The sequence below is a fragment of the Rhinolophus sinicus genome, linkage group LG04 (assembly GCF_036562045.2).
Source record: "Rhinolophus sinicus isolate RSC01 linkage group LG04, ASM3656204v1, whole genome shotgun sequence".
NCBI classification, from domain to species: Eukaryota; Metazoa; Chordata; class Mammalia; order Chiroptera; family Rhinolophidae; genus Rhinolophus; species Rhinolophus sinicus.
In genome coordinates, this window is record NC_133754.1 from 149,804,486 (window position 1) to 149,823,419 (window position 18,934).

At 39.4% G+C, this 18,934-nt stretch overlaps 1 protein-coding gene across 7 annotated transcripts in view; it reads left to right on the top strand.

Moving 5' to 3' along the window:
• Window positions 1–5,127, top strand: part of LOC109449935 (TLE family member 4, transcriptional corepressor) — a 143,828-nt gene extending 138,701 nt beyond the window's left edge. For all 7 annotated transcript variants that reach the window (XM_074330584.1, XM_019736683.2, XM_019736684.2 and 4 more), the window contains 4 exons: window positions 395–542; window positions 988–1,138; window positions 1,498–1,574; window positions 3,455–5,127. In XM_074330584.1, coding sequence (XP_074186685.1) covers window positions 395–542; window positions 988–1,138; window positions 1,498–1,574; window positions 3,455–3,562 — 484 coding nt within the window. In that variant the 3' untranslated portion in view covers window positions 3,563–5,127. The remainder of the gene's footprint in view (window positions 1–394; window positions 543–987; window positions 1,139–1,497; window positions 1,575–3,454) is intronic.
• Window positions 5,128–18,934: the final 13,807 nt, after the last annotated feature.

Here is an 18,934-nt window from a genome sequence, read left to right on the forward strand (position 1 = left end):
GCTCCTTAAATTCTCTCCTTCATATCACAGTGATAGAATAGGTCTCAGAACACATCTTTGATTAGTTCATATACATGTTGCTATGTGTTTTCTTTTGTTAGTTTCAGTTGGAGATTTTTTTTTTCCCCATCAGTTACATAGTGTTTTAGCATCAGAGTAATTTTAAATGCTTCTAGTGTTCAAAAATAAAAAGTGCAGAAAATTCAACATCTCAGTTAAACTTTAATCTCTCTACATATAAGCTTTCTAATTACTTTGAATACTTAGAAAACATAATACAACAAAATGAAATCTACAAATAAGGCCTTCAGTGAAATCGATTGCTGAGCCATTCTAGAATGAATTCACCTAAAAACTAATTTTAAGAATTTTACCTCCATTTTGACATTTTCAGGCAATTCCAGGGCCACACAGACGGGGCCAGTTGTATCGACATTTCTAATGATGGCACCAAGCTCTGGACAGGCGGCTTGGACAACACGGTCAGATCCTGGGACCTGCGTGAAGGGCGGCAGCTGCAGCAGCACGACTTCACCTCCCAGGTACAGCCCTGTGCCTATGACATTTCAGAAGACATGGTTTTGTGAAATACATGGTATACTTAAGGAGTAATTCCTTTACCACGTGATGAAGTCACTTTTGACTCAATCAGATAAGTGAAAATTTCATTGTTTTCTGTCAAAATACAATAGTGTGTATTTTATTAAAGGATTAAAAATCTAATTTATTATAAGCTTTTAGTGGGTTTTTGTTTCAAGGTCCATCTGCACATATTTGAATTTTACATAACTGCTTAGTAAATTACACTGTGGAGATCTGTCTCATTACTTTGGGATCACCCATTTATTTGACTTTGATTTCTTCCTGTACAATTCCAATTATCTTGATTTCCTTCATAATTTAAGTAGTCTCCCAGAAGAAACAGTACCTCCCAGGTGAAGGAAGCGCGTCCCCTGTAGCCACCATCTCTATCACTTTTAATCCTAGATCTTCTCTTTGGGCTACTGCCCAACCGGAGAGTGGCTCGCAGTGGGGATGGAGAACAGTAACGTGGAAGTGCTCCATGTCACCAAGCCAGACAAATACCAGCTGCATCTTCATGAGAGCTGTGTGCTGTCGCTCAAGTTTGCCCATTGTGGTAAGCAGTTCCTCTCGTCCATTTTCTCTCACCCTGAATGATCCCTTCCTTCCACCCTTCTGCTAATTCATTTTAAGTTAGGTCCTTTAGCTCATTAACATGTCCCTCTTCCAAATAACATTACTTGCTTATGCATGCCCACTTCCCTAATGCCATGTAATTTTTTTCATTACCCACTTTGCCCTTCTCATAAGCATAAATGACACATTAAGCCTAGGAGAATGGGCTTTATTTTGAAACTCTTGTTTGTTGTAAATTTGATGAGATTTCTGTGAATAACTTGATACTCTGTAAAGCAAATCTCGGGTATCTGACAAAGTACGATGAACATTGCTTTTTTTGAAACCTTCTTCCTGTAGGCAAATGGTTTGTAAGCACTGGAAAGGACAACCTTCTGAATGCCTGGAGAACACCTTATGGGGCCAGTATTTTCCAGGTAACACCTTGTTTAGTAGCTTCACTTACCATGCGCTCACTGTGTGGTACTTGTTTAACAAAACTCTCTCGGTGCGTTCTCTCAGATTAATGATACACATAAGCATCTAGGAGGTAGGAGCTAGTATTATTCCCATTTCACAGAGAAGAAAACTGCCTGAGGGAGGCTAATGTCACAGCCACAGCTGTGGAGCTGGGAATCTTCTCCAGTCTTCTTTCAGCCCAGAGCCAAGATGTGCCCGCTGCACTAACCAGCTCGCATCCCTCAGTGCCTTTTTATACGCTGGAGTAGATAGACATTTAATGTCTCTGATTTTTTTTTTTTTTTTTTTTTTGCGTTGCCTATTTTAAATTTTTATGCTTAAAATTTGAGCATTTTGCTGAATAGTATTAGTAGTATTGTTATTTCTTTTTCCAAAGAAGAGTGTTATGGAAAAGTTCAATACATCTTGATTAATTTTATAAACTTCTATTCTTCTTATTGACTCAGTGGTACTTTGTGTAGTTTGTGAAATTATTTGTAGGAGAACCAAATTGTAGACATGATATACACATACAGTCTCTCTCCTCTCTCTCATAATAGTATGTGAGAATTTCATAGGTAAGTTAAAAAAGACTTGTCATTTTATTCTTCTATATTTAGCATGTTATTTTGTAGGTGTTCTTTTTTTAGAACTAATGTCACATAATGTAACAGATCTACAGTTTTCTTGACCAAGTGATATTAAGTCACAGAGTAGATTATAATTCAGTTGAATCCCAAAATACATATTTTGAGTGAAAATACTGTGTAAGATAAAAAAAAAGGACAAAAATACCTGATTCTTACTGTCACGAAATTTATAATCTAATATCGTGGGGTTTTTGTATTGCAAGTCACAGCCTTTTAGATGGTCCCGACTAGAGCTTTTAAGAAAAATAAAAATATTATAGTTCATCTTTTGTAGTCAGTATAAGTATTATGCCTTAGGTATATACTGGGTTGTAAATTAAAATATATTCAGATTTATTACAATCAAAAAAGTTTGAGAAGCACTGGTAGTAGGTTAGCAGCTGCATGTCAAACATTCATTTTTTAAGTGTTCAAAGTCCTAGTTAAAATCCTTGGGTTTTTTGTTTGTTTGTATGTGTGCGTGTATGTTTGTTAGTTTGTTAGCATAATTCAGTTAAAAGTTAACCGCGAACCCTTTGTAGTTAGTGCAGTTGAACAAGGTATCCAGGGCTCGAAGTACAGTACACTTTTCTTTCTAAGTATTGAACCCCTCCCCAATAGCATATTTGTGTTCTGTTTTTACACAGGGTAAAATAAGGCTTTATTTTAGAAATATTTTTCCATTCCCTGTCAAAAATGTATCTTCCACTGCTCTTACCCATGTATTAATTACCTCACTTGAACGCTGCGGCAACCCTCTAGAGGGGGCAGTCAGGTTAGATGTCTATCTGTTTGCCTTTGTAAGAAAACTGAGGTTCTGACAGGTTTAGTGACTTGTCTGGTGTCTCGCAGCTCCACCTAAATCCAAGACATCTGAGTGAAGTTCAAGGTTCTTAATATTAAGAATACGTGCCTCTTAACTACCTAGAGAATAGGATTTTAAATACTGTCTTGCTTCATCAGCAAAGGTGCTCATACCACTGACTTGCCTGGCACCTGATGTCCCTGGTGCAAGAGGCTGTAGACTAACTTGGTGAGGTGTCCCGAGGAAGGCATCTGCTCATACACTTTAAGGAAGCGCCGAGACCGCCTTTCCTCGCTTGGGCTCCTATTTGGTCATTGGAACATGTCATGCTTCTTTTTGCTCCAAGTCCTCCGGTCCTGCCTCTCAGTATTCATGGCTTTGTCGTTCAGTACTTAACATTTGTGTTCATATGTTTTTATCCTAGTCCAAAGAATCCTCATCGGTGCTCAGCTGTGACATCTCTGTGGATGACAAATACATTGTCACTGGCTCTGGGGATAAGAAGGCTACGGTTTATGAAGTTATTTATTAAGGACAAATCTTCATGCTAACTGGACTCCTTCTCCTTGTAGCACTTTGTTCTATCACCTCCCCCCAACCTCCCGCATCTAAAACCAAGGATTTCAAATACTCATTGCAGTTGTGGTGTTTAATCCCTTTCCTTCCCCTCACTTCCTCCTTGCTATTGAATTGTGAATACTCATTAAGAACCTGTGATACCAAATCTTCAGCTATCTACTTGGAAGAACATGGAATAACCATACTTAACAGTGAACAGAATCTTTAATTATGTATTATATCTGTAATATATTTATTTTGTTTAAAGAAGGCTTTCTAACAATGACCGACTAAATAAAGCTATCTGCTCCTGCATTGATAATGAGGAAGCGTTGTATTTGATACCCCTCCCCCCCTTTTTTTGGCAAAGGAGGGGATAGGAAGGTTTAAAATAATTGATTAAAAATGTCACTAAATGTAGACTAATGACTGTATAGAGATGTGAAATGTATAATTACATATGGAAGCAATATGTTGCTGTGTTAGATTTTGTTTTTGTTTTCTACTTATTTTTAAGATGTTCGGAAGTTTGAACAATTAGAATATGACAGGTCATGTCATATTCATTTGAGTCTATTTGGACAACTTTAACCAATATATCTATAGCTTTAGATTATATTCTATAAAAGTAATTGGACTTTTTTTTTCTTTTTTTTTTTGACTTGTTGATAAGTGTCTTTGTAATGTTTTTTAATTCTTTTTTTTATTGTAGTATAGACAGATGAACAAATCAAATTTGGCCTCAAAGAGAGAACTTAATCCCTTCTGGATATTTTTGCCACGTTTCTTTGCAAAGGGAGATGTTTATCTTTGGGCAGTTTTGTCATTAGGAGAGATTATGGGCTATTTTTTGGCATGTTCTTTGGAAACTGCACAGATTCCTCCCGCTGTGCAAGTCAAGTCTTTTACAAAACAAGGACAACAGAGGAGGATTTGCAAGGACCTCCCTCTGCAAACCAGAAAGAATGGACTCTCACCTGGGATGAGGACTTGCTTTCTTTACCTCCGGTTCTTTCCATGTCTTAGTTGGATGTCCCTAAAATGGACACAGGCTGTGCCATTGTGCCAGAAACATTGTGTTATCTTTTATGTTGTTGTTGTTGCTGTTAAACTATGATATGTGACTCCCTTTTTTTATTATTTTTTGTTTGAATGCTTTAAAAATCTTTTAAGTCTGTGGATCTGCTGATGTACAGTGCCTTTGCTGCTATGGATCAAAATCAAGAGAACCGTGTAGATAAACTTTATTGTGTAAGTAGAAAATTCCTTAATTTCATACTAGAAATGGATGGATGCTGCAAGTTGAAATGGACTGTCCATTGACGTTCCTAATGTGGTAGCAGAAAAAAAAATGGTGTCTTAAGTGCTTAGTGTTTGATGTCATTAACAGTTTCGTAAAACTCTACAGTGTAGAAAGATTTTGATACTAAACTGTGCATTGTACATAGTTCTAATGCATTGTATTGACCACCAGTACTTCTATAATGGTAGATTGTTTGTGCATTCAGACTTTTAAGCATTAAACATAAATAACTTCTAGTATGCTTATTTCTAATTCTTTGTTTTGCTGTTGTTGGTTTCTTTTTTATCTTGGACTATGCCACTCCTAACTATTAAAAATTACTCGTTTTTTTCGAGGGAGATTAGTATTCACCTAATGTGGAGTGTTTATTGTTGCTATTTTAGTTTTGTTTTTATTTTTACTTGAGAAGAGCTAGAAGGAACAACGGATAGAAGTTATCAATGGTAGGTTGCTACCAAGTATTTATTGAGTGCCTCTTTGGTTTATAAAAACATCTATTGAAAAGTTGTCATGTTACCCAAGCCTTGGTGCTTTAGAATTATGCTGTTCAATATGGTTGCCACTCTCCACTTGTGCCTTTTACGTTTATTAAAATAAAGAATTCAGTTTATCTGTCACACTAGTTAGTGTGGCATTTCAAGTGTTCAGTAGTCATATATTGCTGTTGGCGACCATATTGGATGACATGATTTTATAGAACATTTCCATCATCAGAGCAAGTTCTGTAGGACCAACGCTGCTATAGAGTCAGCCCACACATACCACTTCCAGCCATTTGGGTTTGAGAAACCTTTCCAACATAACTCACTGAAGTCTTTGAACGCACAAAGCCTCTTGGACTGCTCCTGGTTGGATGTGAAGATTCAGCAGAAGGAGGAGCTTAAAGAACTAAATACCTGGGACTCAGAAACTTGACATTTGAAGGCTCCACTGGGTAGAAGGCTGGGAGTTGGGAGCCCCACGGTGGTCTGGAGTGTGCTGGGTGATCATCTATAAGAGGTATTGACCCTCTGTGCTAAGAGTTCAGCAGTGTTCACCAGTGGGGTTGGAGAAGCACTTCAAATGTGAGTACTCTGAGCTCGGCTCCATCAGATAATGTGTTTAAAGTTTTCTTACCTCAGTATCTGTGTATCCTTATTAAAACTTCTTAAAAAATGATGTGACTTAGAGTAAAGAAAAATCACTTTGGCACAGAGAGTATGACACGTGTATGATACTGCATTTACACTTTCAGAAAGAGTGCCTGCTTCAAGAAATTCACATTCCCGTTCGGTGCCCGATAGGTCGAGTCTGCCATGCCCTTTAGTGTTCTCTTTAGAGAGAGCCAAAATCGTTTGGTCTGTTGTACTGGATTAAAAATTCAGATGAATGCATAAATAGACCTTCCTTTTTTAAACAAATAGGATCTTATTTCCTGTCATTGTCAGAGTTTCATCAGATTAGATTTTTATATCTTGGGTGTAAGTCTCAGGCCTGAATTGATCTGCATAGAAGTCTTGATGTAGTTGGTGTAATTATAACTTGGTTTACCATAGTTTTTTACTCCAAGTGTGGTATTGCAGAGTCTGAAGAACAAAGATAGGAATCATCCTGCACCAAGGAAAATTTAGTTCCAATGAAAGAACAGAGTGCTGTAGGACTGAAGGATTGACTTACATAAAACTACCAAGAAATAGGGGAGGGGGGGAAAAGATTAAAGAAGTAATCAAGACCTTTTGAAGACTGACAGGTCAAATGTAGAGTAACAATCTCTAAGATCTTCAAGTTTCTACAGATACACATCTCACTTTTGGGCCACTATTTAGCAAGGTGGCTTCTTGGGCAGCGAGCTACAAAAGGTGAGCCATGTCCTGGAATAGTGTCTGCCAAAACTTGAACTGCAGCCCAGTAACATCTACAGGTGATTGGAATTTGACAGCCATGGGATAGTCCGAAACAGTTTCAAACCATCTCACATAGCTTTGAAATTCCGGGACAGCACAGCCAAGAGTAAGGGAAATTGACATCTCACAGTCAGAAGGCAACATTCTGGACCAAGGAGCAGTGCATGTGGGCGACTGTAAGCAGCCAGGTCATCAGTGATGCCCTCAGCTGTCAACTCGGCCACTTCTTGCATCCTCAGTCTGGACATTCTTGCACTAGGGTTGTAAAACACAGAAACAAAATGTACAACAGGGTATTTGTCAATGATTGTTTTTGGCAGTTGTAAGGACATCTGTACTGGAATTCCTTGCCCAGCATTAATAAGCGATTACAAAATTACAAAGACATTGATACAAAAAAAGTTATTTCTTTGACATTCATTGTGACGGGCCAGCCGCCATGCCGCCATGAGTCGATCAGTACCTGAATGGGGGAGTGGGAATGAAATAAAAGACACACACAAATGCTAATGCGGCCGGTCTTCAGTCATGCTGAAGCCCTGAGTTTATTATCGCTAACCAATATATACAGTTTGAGTACGTGCAGTTAAACGAAGAAGATATGTATTATCTCAGCGAAAGTAAATCTTTTACTTTGACATAGAAGATATAAGGTCACTGAAACTCACAAAAGTAAATATCTCAAGGAGACAGAACCTACCAATTGTCCAGAAAGCCCTTAGTCTTCTGTGTCCGGGAACTGGCCGTTTCCACCACATTCCTCAGCAGCCGTTAGGCGCCTCTCAGATAAGGCAGAGACAATGTTATGGGGGCAGAAACCAAGCCAGTCTGCAAGGTTCAGGGTTGCAAGAAACCATGGCTCCCCACAATTCATTCTAGGATGTTCATTTCTGTAGTCACCCAGCTCCTGGGCAACCTGTAGAGTAGCACTCAATAATGAGCTCGGGTCTGCCACCCCTCAGTTTCTCGCTGGGGCATCCGCAGTGGCTAGCAGCCATCCCTGTTCTTTTGAGCTAACTGTAATTATTGGCCTTTCAGTTCAAACTTCTATTCAGAACTCATCATGGAAATGGCTTATTTTCAATAACCCGAGCACGTCAGAAAACTTCTCATGTATTAGAACATTTTCACAGTGATGCAATCATAATGGTAGGAGCTAAGTCTCTAGTTATAAGCTTTTGCTAACGCTTTATTTTAGTGTTTGGGCTTTTGGCAGCAAGTGAGAGAATCCTGGGTCCCAAATAAAATTAGCGGGGGAGCTGGTCTAGTTTACCTCTCCCCAGGGAAGGAAATTCTCAGCTGGGACCTTAGGTATTTGGCCTGCAGAGAAAGAATTCCCACAGGGCTGCCTGTGGTCCAGAGGAAAGCCATGAGCACAAGTGTTTTCACAAAAGTCCCATTTGATCTCACAGCAGGTCTAGACAGGCTGGGTGCCAGAATACTGAACTTAAATGAGTGCACAAAGGATAGGAGGTAAAAAGTGGTTTACCCAGACTTCCTCCCCTCCCTAGGAGGGCCAGCAGACCTGAACCCCAGGGCTCCGAACTTGCCATCAGAAGTCTGTGCCTGCTGTCCAGGATGGCAGATGGGAAGAAAAATGGAATAGGGGTGTCCCAGACCCTTGCACCTCCCTGGTCTTTGCCTCCCGGTTTCACAAAAGTTAACTAGCTGGAAATTTCGGCATCGCAGAATTTCTTGAAAATTCCTTAAATCCATGACAAATTGTCTTTTGACTTCCTGTGATATGCGTCTCTACTGTGGACTGAACGTGGTACGTACAAGGTAAAAACGCACTTGTGGGCAAGTGGGCTTCCCCAGGCGTGACCCTGGTGACACTGGGCATCTTACCGCCTCAAGCAGGGAGCCTCACCCATTAACTTCACATTGTGGCTTGATGAGAACATCCAGAACCAACAAGTTTTATGTTATTTTGGAAGAAGAGTTAAACTCCCATAAACGGCATGCTTTTTTATTTGACTTGGGCCCAGCAAAATAAACACACACACTAGAAGATACTTGTGAAGTATTTGGGTTTTGAGAGTTTGGGCAGTAAATTTTTGGACTCTGTTTAGGTGGCGTCCTAACTAATGCCCAGTTGTTTTTTAATGGCTCAAGCTTTCTACCCCCAGACCTTCCATGTTTCCCAGAAAATAAGCCTTAGCATGATTTTTTTCAGGATGATATCCCCTGAACACAAGCCTTAATGCATCTTTTGGAGCAAAAATTAATATAAGACCCAGTCTTATTTTTGGGGAAACGTTAGGTAGCAGTTGGCCATTTCCCGATCTTTACTAGATATTCCACAGCCTTTTCTAAAAGTACTGTAGGTGGTACCCTGGCCATATTGTGTGTCATGTGGCAGAAACGATGAGTTGAGCTAGAGATTTTTGTTGTCGGAGGTGGGGAAGAAGCAGAATGAGTTAGTGGTGGGAATTAAGTCAAAGACAGAGCGTTGTGGTGTACTTGTGATCACGACGAGGGCGGGCTCCCACAAAGAAAACTGTCCGGTTAGCACACACCCTTCCTCCCGGCCCGCACTGCAGGGACCAGAAAAGACACCGACAGAAACCATCAAGGGATGAAATGAGAGTCCCCGAACCACCATGCATCAAGCAGAGCAGTTTTCTTTATAGGGTAACTTCTCATTAATTGAAGAAATTCAGTCCAATGCCTATTTGCCCCAAAACAGTTTAGCTTAAATACTGTTCACTTCTATTACAGTCAAGTTTTGTTATCATGCATCCAATGCAAAGAAGCCTGGTGCTGCTAAGAACAAAGCACCACCCCCGAAGCCAACTCATTCCCAGAATCAGTGAAAACAAGACTTTGTTTCGAGGTTCATTCAAGAAATGTTAAACTTGGTTCTTAAATCTTTCAGGTTTTCGCAGCACCTTTCATTTTTCCTCCAAGTAATCAGTGTTAATGAAATCTGATTTTAAGTTTTATGACTGAGCCGGGTAAACAGGTTTTCCACAATGATGGTCAGTCTGCCCCCACCGCAGACACATCTTTAAGCTTCCACGTTTGAGTGTGAACAAGAACAGCGTCCTGGGCACAAGATGGTTGTGAAGATTATTGAGGCCAAAGGCCTTGGTTCAAGACACTGGTTTCTGAGCGATGGTCTTAAACCATGAAGTGGCCCTAGTGAGAATTTTTGGTGTCTCAAGCCGACTAACTGAAGGATTTTGCTCCAGTCTCTGAGGGGTTGCTTGCTCTCACATTGGGTGGCTCAGTCTGAGGTGGTTGGTCTGGACTTTGCAGACATTCTGCTGCGGGTGCACTTTGAACCAGGAGTATCACCAAATGGACTTGAGCTCAGCTCCTTCAGACTTCCAGAGGATGGCATCTCCACCTCATGGAATTTTGTGTTTGTTTGAATATATCTTTTTCTTGCCCAAGATTTGTTCTTGCATGAGTTACAGAAAAGGGTGTTATGCTGTCTTTTTCCTATTACACGCCATTGGATTTGTAAAACTCATGTAAACTTGTAACCTGACCACAGACCTGCAGGGACAAAAAAGATACAGCAAGTTGGTGTTGCTCCAACTTACAAAGGCTTATCTTTTCTTCCCCCAGCTTTATTGAGGTATGACATACATTATGTAAGTTGAAGGCATACAGCATGATTTGATCCACGTACACACTGATGATTCCCACAACAATAGTTAACACACCCATAGCCTCACAGAATTACAATTTGTGTGTTTAGTGAGAACAGTTAAGGTGTACTCAGCAATTTTCAAGTATATAATACAGTACTGTTACCTGTAGTCACCATGCTTAGTATTAGATCCTCAGAACTCACTCATAACTGGAAGACTGTACCCTTTAAACATTATCTCCCCATTCCCCCCAACACCTCCCCCACCCCCAGCCCCTAGCAACCACTATTCTACACTGTTTCTGTGAATGGCTTTTTTAGATTCCACATATAAATGAGATCATGTAGTATTTGTCTTTCTTCATCTGACTTATTTTACTTAGCATAATGCCCTTGAGGTCCACCCATGTTGTCACAAATGGCAGGATTTCCTTCTTTCTCATGGCTGAACAATATTCCTCTGTGTGTGTGTGTGTGTGTGTGTGTGTGTGTGTGTGTGTATCACTTTTTTATCTGTTCATCTGTCAATGGACACTTAAATTGTTTCCATATCTTGGCTGTTATAAACAATGCTCCAATGAACATGGGAGTGCATATGTCTCTTCAAGATAGTGATTTCATCTCCTTTGGATATATACCCAGAAGTGGAATTGTTGGGTCATAAGGTAGTTTTTTAAATAAATTTTGAGGAAACTCCATAGTGGCTGGACCAATTTACATTCCCACCAACAGTGCACATGGGTTCCCTTTTCTCTTTGGATGATAGCCATTCTAACAGGTAGGAGGAGGTGATAGATAGCTCACTGTGGTTTTAATTTGCATTTCCCTAATGATTAGTGATGTTGAACATCTTTTTATTTACCTATAAGTCATCTGTATTCTTTGAAAAATACCTATTTAGGTCCTCTCCCCATTTTTAAATCAGATTATTTGCTATTAAGTTGTATGAGTTTTTAAGTATATTTCAGATATTAACCCCTGATCTGGTGTACGAGGTCTGACAATTAAGTTCGCAAACTCATCCTAGAAAAAGTGCTACATACCTCATTGCTGAAAATCACTACGGTCACCTTCAAAGTACTCCCCTTGGGAAGCTATGCACCAATGCCAGCACCTAGTCCACTCTTCAAAGCAATTTTGGAGCTCTTCTTCTGGAATGGCCATCAGAGCTGTTGTCGTATTACCCTTGATGTCCTGAATGTCATCGAAATATCTTCCTTTCAATATTTCCTTTATCTTCAGGTAAAGAAAGAAGTCATTGGGGGCCAGATCAGGTGAGTAGGGTGGGTGTTCCAATACAATTACCTGTTTACTGGCTAAAAACTCCCTTACAGACAGTGCCGTGTGAGCTGGTGCCATTGTCATGATGCAAACGCCATGAATTGTTGGCGAAAAGTTCAGGTCGTCTAACTTTTTCATGCAGCCTTCTCAGCACTTCCAAATAGTAAACCTGGTTAACTGTCCAGTTGGTACAAATTCATAATGAATAATCCCTCTGATATCAGAAAAGGTTAGCAACATTGTTGCAACAAGTTCACAAACTTAATTGTCTGACCTTGTATGGTTTGCAAATATTTCTCCCATTCCATATGTTGTCTCTTCATTTTGTGATTGTTTCTTTTGCTGTGCACACAGCTTTTTAGTTTGATGTGTTCCCACTTGTTTGTTTTTTATTTTCTTGTGCTTTTGGTATCGTATCCAAAATGTCATTGCCAATACAAATGTCAAGGAGCTTTTCCCCTCTTTTCTTCTAGGAGTTTTATGGTTTCAAGTCTTACATTTAAGTGTTTAATTCATTTCAAATTAATATTTGTAAGTGGTGTAAGATGGGGGTCCAATTTAATTATTTTGCATGTGAATATCCAGTTTTTCTAACACCATGTGTGGAAAAGACTATCTTTTCCCCATTGGTATCCTTAGGTCCTTGTCAAATGTATTAGTTGGCTATATATGTATATGATTTGTTTCTTGGCCCTTGATTCTATCAGGCCCGTGGTCTATCTGATTTTTATTCAAGTACCATACCATTTTAATTACTGTAGTTTTGTAGTATAGGTTAAAATCAGGAAGTTTGATGCCTCTAGCTCCCCCCCCTCCCCACTGCATTAGCTATTTAGGGTCTTTTGTGGTTTCATATGAATTTTATCATTTCTTTTTATTGCTGTGAAAAATTCCATTGGAATTTTGATAGGGATTACATTGACTCTACAGATGGCTTTTGGTAATATGGACATGTTAACGATATTTCTCTCACCCACAAACACCTGGTATTTGAATTTTCCATCCTGGAATTGGAAATAAGGGATTTGTGGATTTGTACGTCTGTTATCCCCATTTTACAGATGAGAAAGTGGATCCCCAGAGCTCAAGTGAATTAAATGACAGGAGTTTGCTCTGATTCCAGAGCCAGTGACTAGAACAAGGTTCCCCAGAATATTTCTTTGGATTCCTCTTTTATACTGCTCTGTCTCACTCCCATATACTATTCCATATGCTCTCTGCATTTCTTCCTCTAATTAGTTACCGAAAATTACTTTCATGGTGCCAAGCAAAGTTCAATACTTTTTCTTTAAAAAAAAAAAAAAAAAGTTGGGCCTGGGCTTTGCTACAGTGTCATCAGCTCTGAGAAACTTGTTTCTTGGCGATGCTATTTATGTCACTAAAAGTCTAATCTTTAGACAAGAGGCATTGTTAAAAGCCATATACATTAATGATAACAAAATCATCAGCAAACATGTAGCACCAAAACTATCTTTCAATTTCTGGTTAGAAGTATCCTAATCATGTTTCTTTCTCTTCCAAACTTTAAAGGTAGTTAACTTTTTTTTTTAATGTTGAATTACTCTTGGTAGTTGAATTACTCTTGATAAAATGGTGTGTTTTGTTTTGGCTTTATTTGTTTGTTTCGAAAAGCCCTTTGTAGCATGAATAGTCTTGTTTGAAAGTCAGGTCACACAGGAAGATTTTCTTTGATTACTAGTGTGTGTTTTGATTCATGATCTCATAAAGTCCCAACCATGGTGGTTAAAACAGAATTGTTTACAGTCATGTTAAAATTGTACTGAAGTAACACACCTTGCTCACAGGATAGATTGCGCTGTGAGGCAAAGGACACAGGTTGCTTGAAATCCTGGAAGCCTCTATTCTGGGTCCACAAAGGCATTTTGATCTATTGCTCTAGTTCAGGGACAGTTGATTATGTACTTTGAGTGCTTAATATCACACAGCTGTATTAAAAAGGTCAATTCTCTCCACCGCCAAGAAAGAAACTCGTAGGGAATTCAGAGAGATGACTCTGTAGAGTTTTAATTAAGATCTCATCACAGAAGTTGGACCAGTTAAGTTACTATCTGAATTGCTTTCCTGTGAAAAACAGGGGCTGCCAGAGCCCGTGGAGGGATGCAAAGCTGTTTAGACAAGTCTATAATTGTGTCCCTGGAGGAGAATTGAGCAGCTATGAGTGTTATAAGTGTTTTGAGGGTCATATTTTAGGGATGTTGCAAAACTATCATCCTGTTCATCTGGTCCCTGAAAGGTCTTTCATGAAATCTGCCACCATCCAGGGAGGTATCACTATGTCCAGAATTAAACACTGACACCTTGCTCACTTCACCCTCTGCTTGGAGGTAGCGATTGTATACAATGCCAGTGGCTGGCACAGCAGGCAGTAAGAAATGTTAGCTCTTCCCCTGACTCACCCAACTCCCCTTATGCTGTTAGAGAAGACAGCAGTTTTAGTGGGTATTTTCTACCCGAACTATTGTTTGACTAACTTACAGGTATACAGGGTGCCAAAAAAACAATGTATACACATTTTAAGAAAGGAAAAAAATATTAAAATTGTAATAATATATACCGATAACAAAAGATGAATGCAAGTCATGTGTATACATTATTTTGGTATCCCCGGTAGAAGTTACCATATGGCAATAATCAAGCAGGTTGACAACTGTTAAAAAAGGAAAATTTGCACAACTTTTTACAAAGAAGATCAGGGAAACTGTTAAAAAAAAAAAATCAGTTTGTATTCCAGTGTTTTCTAAGACGCTTAATCTTAACTGTGTTGGGCACTGGGGATACAGAAATGCACTGAACAGAGACGGTCCTTGACCGCGGAGAATTTAGGATGGATTAGGACTTCATGTGAGGAATCATAGTTGGATAAGCAGTATGCTGGGGGAGTTCAGAACACTAGGAGCACATGGAAGGGACCATAACTCATTTGTGTGGTTGGAATCGGCTTCTGGAAAGTAGGATCAGGATAGGCTTCTGGAAGAAGTAACATCCTAGCCAAAACCTGAAGAATGTGTAGGGATTGGTCAGGTAAGGAGTTTATGAATATGAGAGAAAACTCAGTCTGAGGAAACAAGTACAAATGTCCAGAGGTGACAGAGAGCATGGAAACTTCAAAGAACAAGCAAAAAATGCGGATCTCTTGGAAGGCCATGACACTAGGTCACCAGATCATAGAGCAAAGTGAATAAGCAGGCGGAGGATGCAGGAAGCACAGAGCTGCATCTCTTCAGTCTCCAAAAGCCCAAGGGGCTATTTTTTCCTAGAGTGCCGCCATAAAATTTGTTGGTATCAAACATTTTCCATCTTTCAGATATATTTACTCAGAACTCAGTCTTGGGAGAGAAAATCTGAATGCGCCAGCCCAGACCCCACTGCCCACCCCCCACTGCCCACTCCCGTGCAGCCAGGGTTGGTATGAAGTGGAAGGAGGTGGAGCAGGGCCAACCAAAGCAGCAACCACCGTGTGGAGGCAGTTGGGGGAGGAGTCAGGCATTAGGCCCAGGTCCCTGGTTTGGGCAGCTGGGAGGATGGTATCATCCTGAAGGAGGAGGTTTGAAGGGAGCAGTGGGGAGTGGCATTTAGTATTGGGCATACACATGAGGAGGTCTTGCAGGAAAGTGCAAATACTAATTGGAGCCAAGAGGGCAACATCTAGGCTGAGGAGGTAGTCCTCAGTATTCACACTGTAATAGAATACACAGGAATGGAGGAGTCGATGTAAGGACAGTGTGAGTAGGAGAGGAAGAGAGACTTGGACAGAATCCTCAGAATTCAGATGCACAGAACTAAGGAAAACCAACGACTGTAAGTTGGACATGGGCTGTAGTGGGCAGCCTCTGAGATCCTGCATCCTGGTGTACACACCTGTGTGCAGTCTCCCTCCTGTACTGTACCCGAATTGATCTGTGTAATTGATAGATGTGCACAAGTCATGGTGTATTAGGTTATAATAGCTTATGAAAAACTGTGGCTTCTGTTGTGCCCTCCCTCCCCCTCTTGGATCACTCAGTCTGCCAGCTGCCATGTTGTGAGCCCCTGATGGAGCCCATGGGATGAGCAAGCAGCTCACGCCTTTGGCCAAGTCCCATGTGAGTAAACTCGGAATCAGATCCTCCAGCCCCAGGTCTCACCTTGTTGTAGATTCATGAAAGACCCTGAACCATAACCACCTAGCTAAGCTGCTCCTGGATTTCTGACCCAGACAAGCTGTGAGATAATCAATTTTTGGCTGCTTTAAACATTAAGTTTGGGGGTTGATCTGTTATATAGCAATAAATATCTAGTACACAGGCTATCTGTAACTCGGATCTTGTTGATATTTTTCCTCCAACGTTAATTCAGTTCCATTATTTAGTTTTCTTTGCATCACCTTTTATTTCTGATCTCCCTCCAAATTATTATTAAACCAATAATGACGTTCAGGGTTACTTGTTCATTGATAGACAGAACTACTTGTTTTTCTCTGTAAGCTTAGTAATCCTATAACTGTAACTTCTTGGGGGTTTTATTGCTTAAATAGTTTTTTAACATCGAAGGAGTAAACTATCCAGAGAAGACTTTCTTTAGTTATAGTGGAAAAAAGAGATAACCAAGGAAGTTGACCTGCTAGAAAGAAGAAAGAAGACTTGTGAAGATGGAAAGGGGTCAGTATTTGACAGAGCATTCTGAAGTACGTGAGCATTTCCTTCACCCAAAAATGGTCAACTCTTAGAGGGTAGCTGCCCTATTCCTCCCTGGGAGGGTAGAAAGTTAAATGAAATCTGGAGATTTTAAACGGTTAAAGAAAATGTCAGTGTTGATTACATTCTGATTATACTCAAATAATTTAATGATATTTAAGAATTGGTGGGTATTACTGCCTTGAAGAATTCCCTGAAAGAGCAATTATAGTACTATTTTTCAAAAAAAGGAATGGGAATTGTAGTTCTTCCTTTAACTTTCAATTCACTCTTATGGAGAAGAGCACAAGCAACCATACAAATAACAAAATAGTATGAAATATTTACAACATATATGACAGGTAAAGCTTTAATGTTTTTATATAGAAGTAGCTTTTACAAATGAGCAAATGTGCCAATAGAGAATTAAGCAAATGACACATTTAGCAAAGATGAGAAATAAATGTTATTAGAATTTATATCTAAATAAAAAATAAAGACACAATTTGTCACCTATCAAACTGGCAAAAATATTCTTTTTAATTCAATGTTAGGGAGTGATTGGTAACAGACATTCTCATACTATAGGTGAAAGTTGAAATTAATAAAACAGTGTGCTTCAATCATCTTAATGTATATACATAAGTTTTGACTTAAAAATACAATTTCTATGATTTTGCTATAAGTAAATATCTGAGGGTATAATCAAAGTTGTTGTTTTTTAAGGGTTTTAATTGCAGTGTTTTTTTGTTTTGTTTTTTGTTTTGTTTGTTTTTCTAATCTGGCTGCAAATGACTGAAATCCAACCTGAAAAGGCATAAGCAAAAACAGTTTATTGGCTAGGGGAATACAAAAGTTTGAAGAACTGAGTTACAGAAGGACATAGATGCAACTGAGTCTCAGGAACAATTGGGACCAGGGTTTGAATATTGCCAGGTCTTATCCCATCATTCTTATCTACTGTTCTCTGAGTATTTTATTTTTAGGACAGACTGGCTTTTCCTCATGGTGGAAAACATCTCTATTGGTCCAATAGACCTTATTAACAAAGGAGAGGTTGCCTAATCTCAAACTGCATTCTAGTTCAAAAACAATTCTATGGAAAGACTCTGAAGCCCCAGTCTGGATCAGAAGCTCACCCATGGAATAGTGAGTTGTGATGGTGGTGATTGGCTGATACCAACTCTAGTACCCAATCCAGATGGATTGGTTGTAGCCAAGATGGTGAGAATATGAGAAAACATGGCAATTTCTGTCACAGCCATGTAGCCTTGGAGAAAGGGAAGGGGTATAATGAGGTCAGACAACCTCATAGATATCCACCAGAAAATTTTGTTTTGTTTTCCATGTTATAAGCCAAACACTAGATGGAGTTTGGTGTCTAAAATATGGATACTGGGGGTGGGGGATGAGAAACATGGGGTAAACCATCAGATGGCTAATGGTGACTTCAGATTAATGACAGAAGATAGGAAGTTAGTAGCTGTGTTACTGCATCCACTCACTATAAGTTGTTTCTTTGAGATGTACTTCCCTGCATGTGAATGGAAGTGAGGAACTAATATTTATCACATGCCTACAGTATGCCTAACTGGGGAGGTAACTATATACCTAAATACATTGTATATGTGAGTATGAATATATATGATGTAATGAAATCTCATTTCTGATTTCAACTCTATAAGAGTTAGGAGGCCCATTTTACATACAAGAACATGGAAGCCTGAGAAAGGGTAAATAACTTACCCACAGCTAACAAGTGGCCAAGCCAGTCTGCTATGTGCTAGTTCCTTATATCACTTAATCATCCTCAAAATTTTTACCCCAAGCCGTCTTAAGGATATGGCATATCTTTCACTTACCCAGCATTTCCTACACCATTCTTTTTTGTAATTTATAAAGTTTGAGTTTATGTAGTTTGATTTCCCCCAAATAAATTTTATACCATTATTTCTGCATGTTTATAAAACCTGTCAAAATACTTTGTAACTAATATATCCCAAACAATATAAATCCCTCACCTTAAATGTAGTCCAAGGTACCCGTAGGGAGCTGGCTCTTTATAGGAAGGGGCAAATATTCTTCATCTCTAATATACTGCTCTCTGCCTATCCATTAATTTTAGAGTCATGTTAACTCACCAAACAGTAGATATCCTACCCGTCATTCTTTTACTGAGCAAGTGTTGATTGAGCACGTGCCAGGATTGTGTTTGGGATTGATGAACCTATTAAACCGTCCAAGAGCCATTCATTCCTGGGCCAAATGTCATACCAAACAGATCCTATCCAAACCCCCACCCATCAATTTAATGCTGAGATGCTGAGAACTGTGCTTTTTAGTAAACCTTTACAACAAATTTCTTCTGAAGTCATCTGTTGATGAGCATATCATGGGAGGCAGAATCAAGAGCTTTGTAAAATTCAGGCTCCATTACATCTATTTCATCCCTCTGATCTACCAGGCCTGTCACTCTGTTTTAGAAGGAAATTAGATGGTTCTGACAAGACTGTTCTTCACAAAGCAATGTTGATTATTACCTAGTATTCTGTGATCGTATGGGTGTTTGCAAATTGATTTTTTGATGATTTGTTCTAGTATTTTC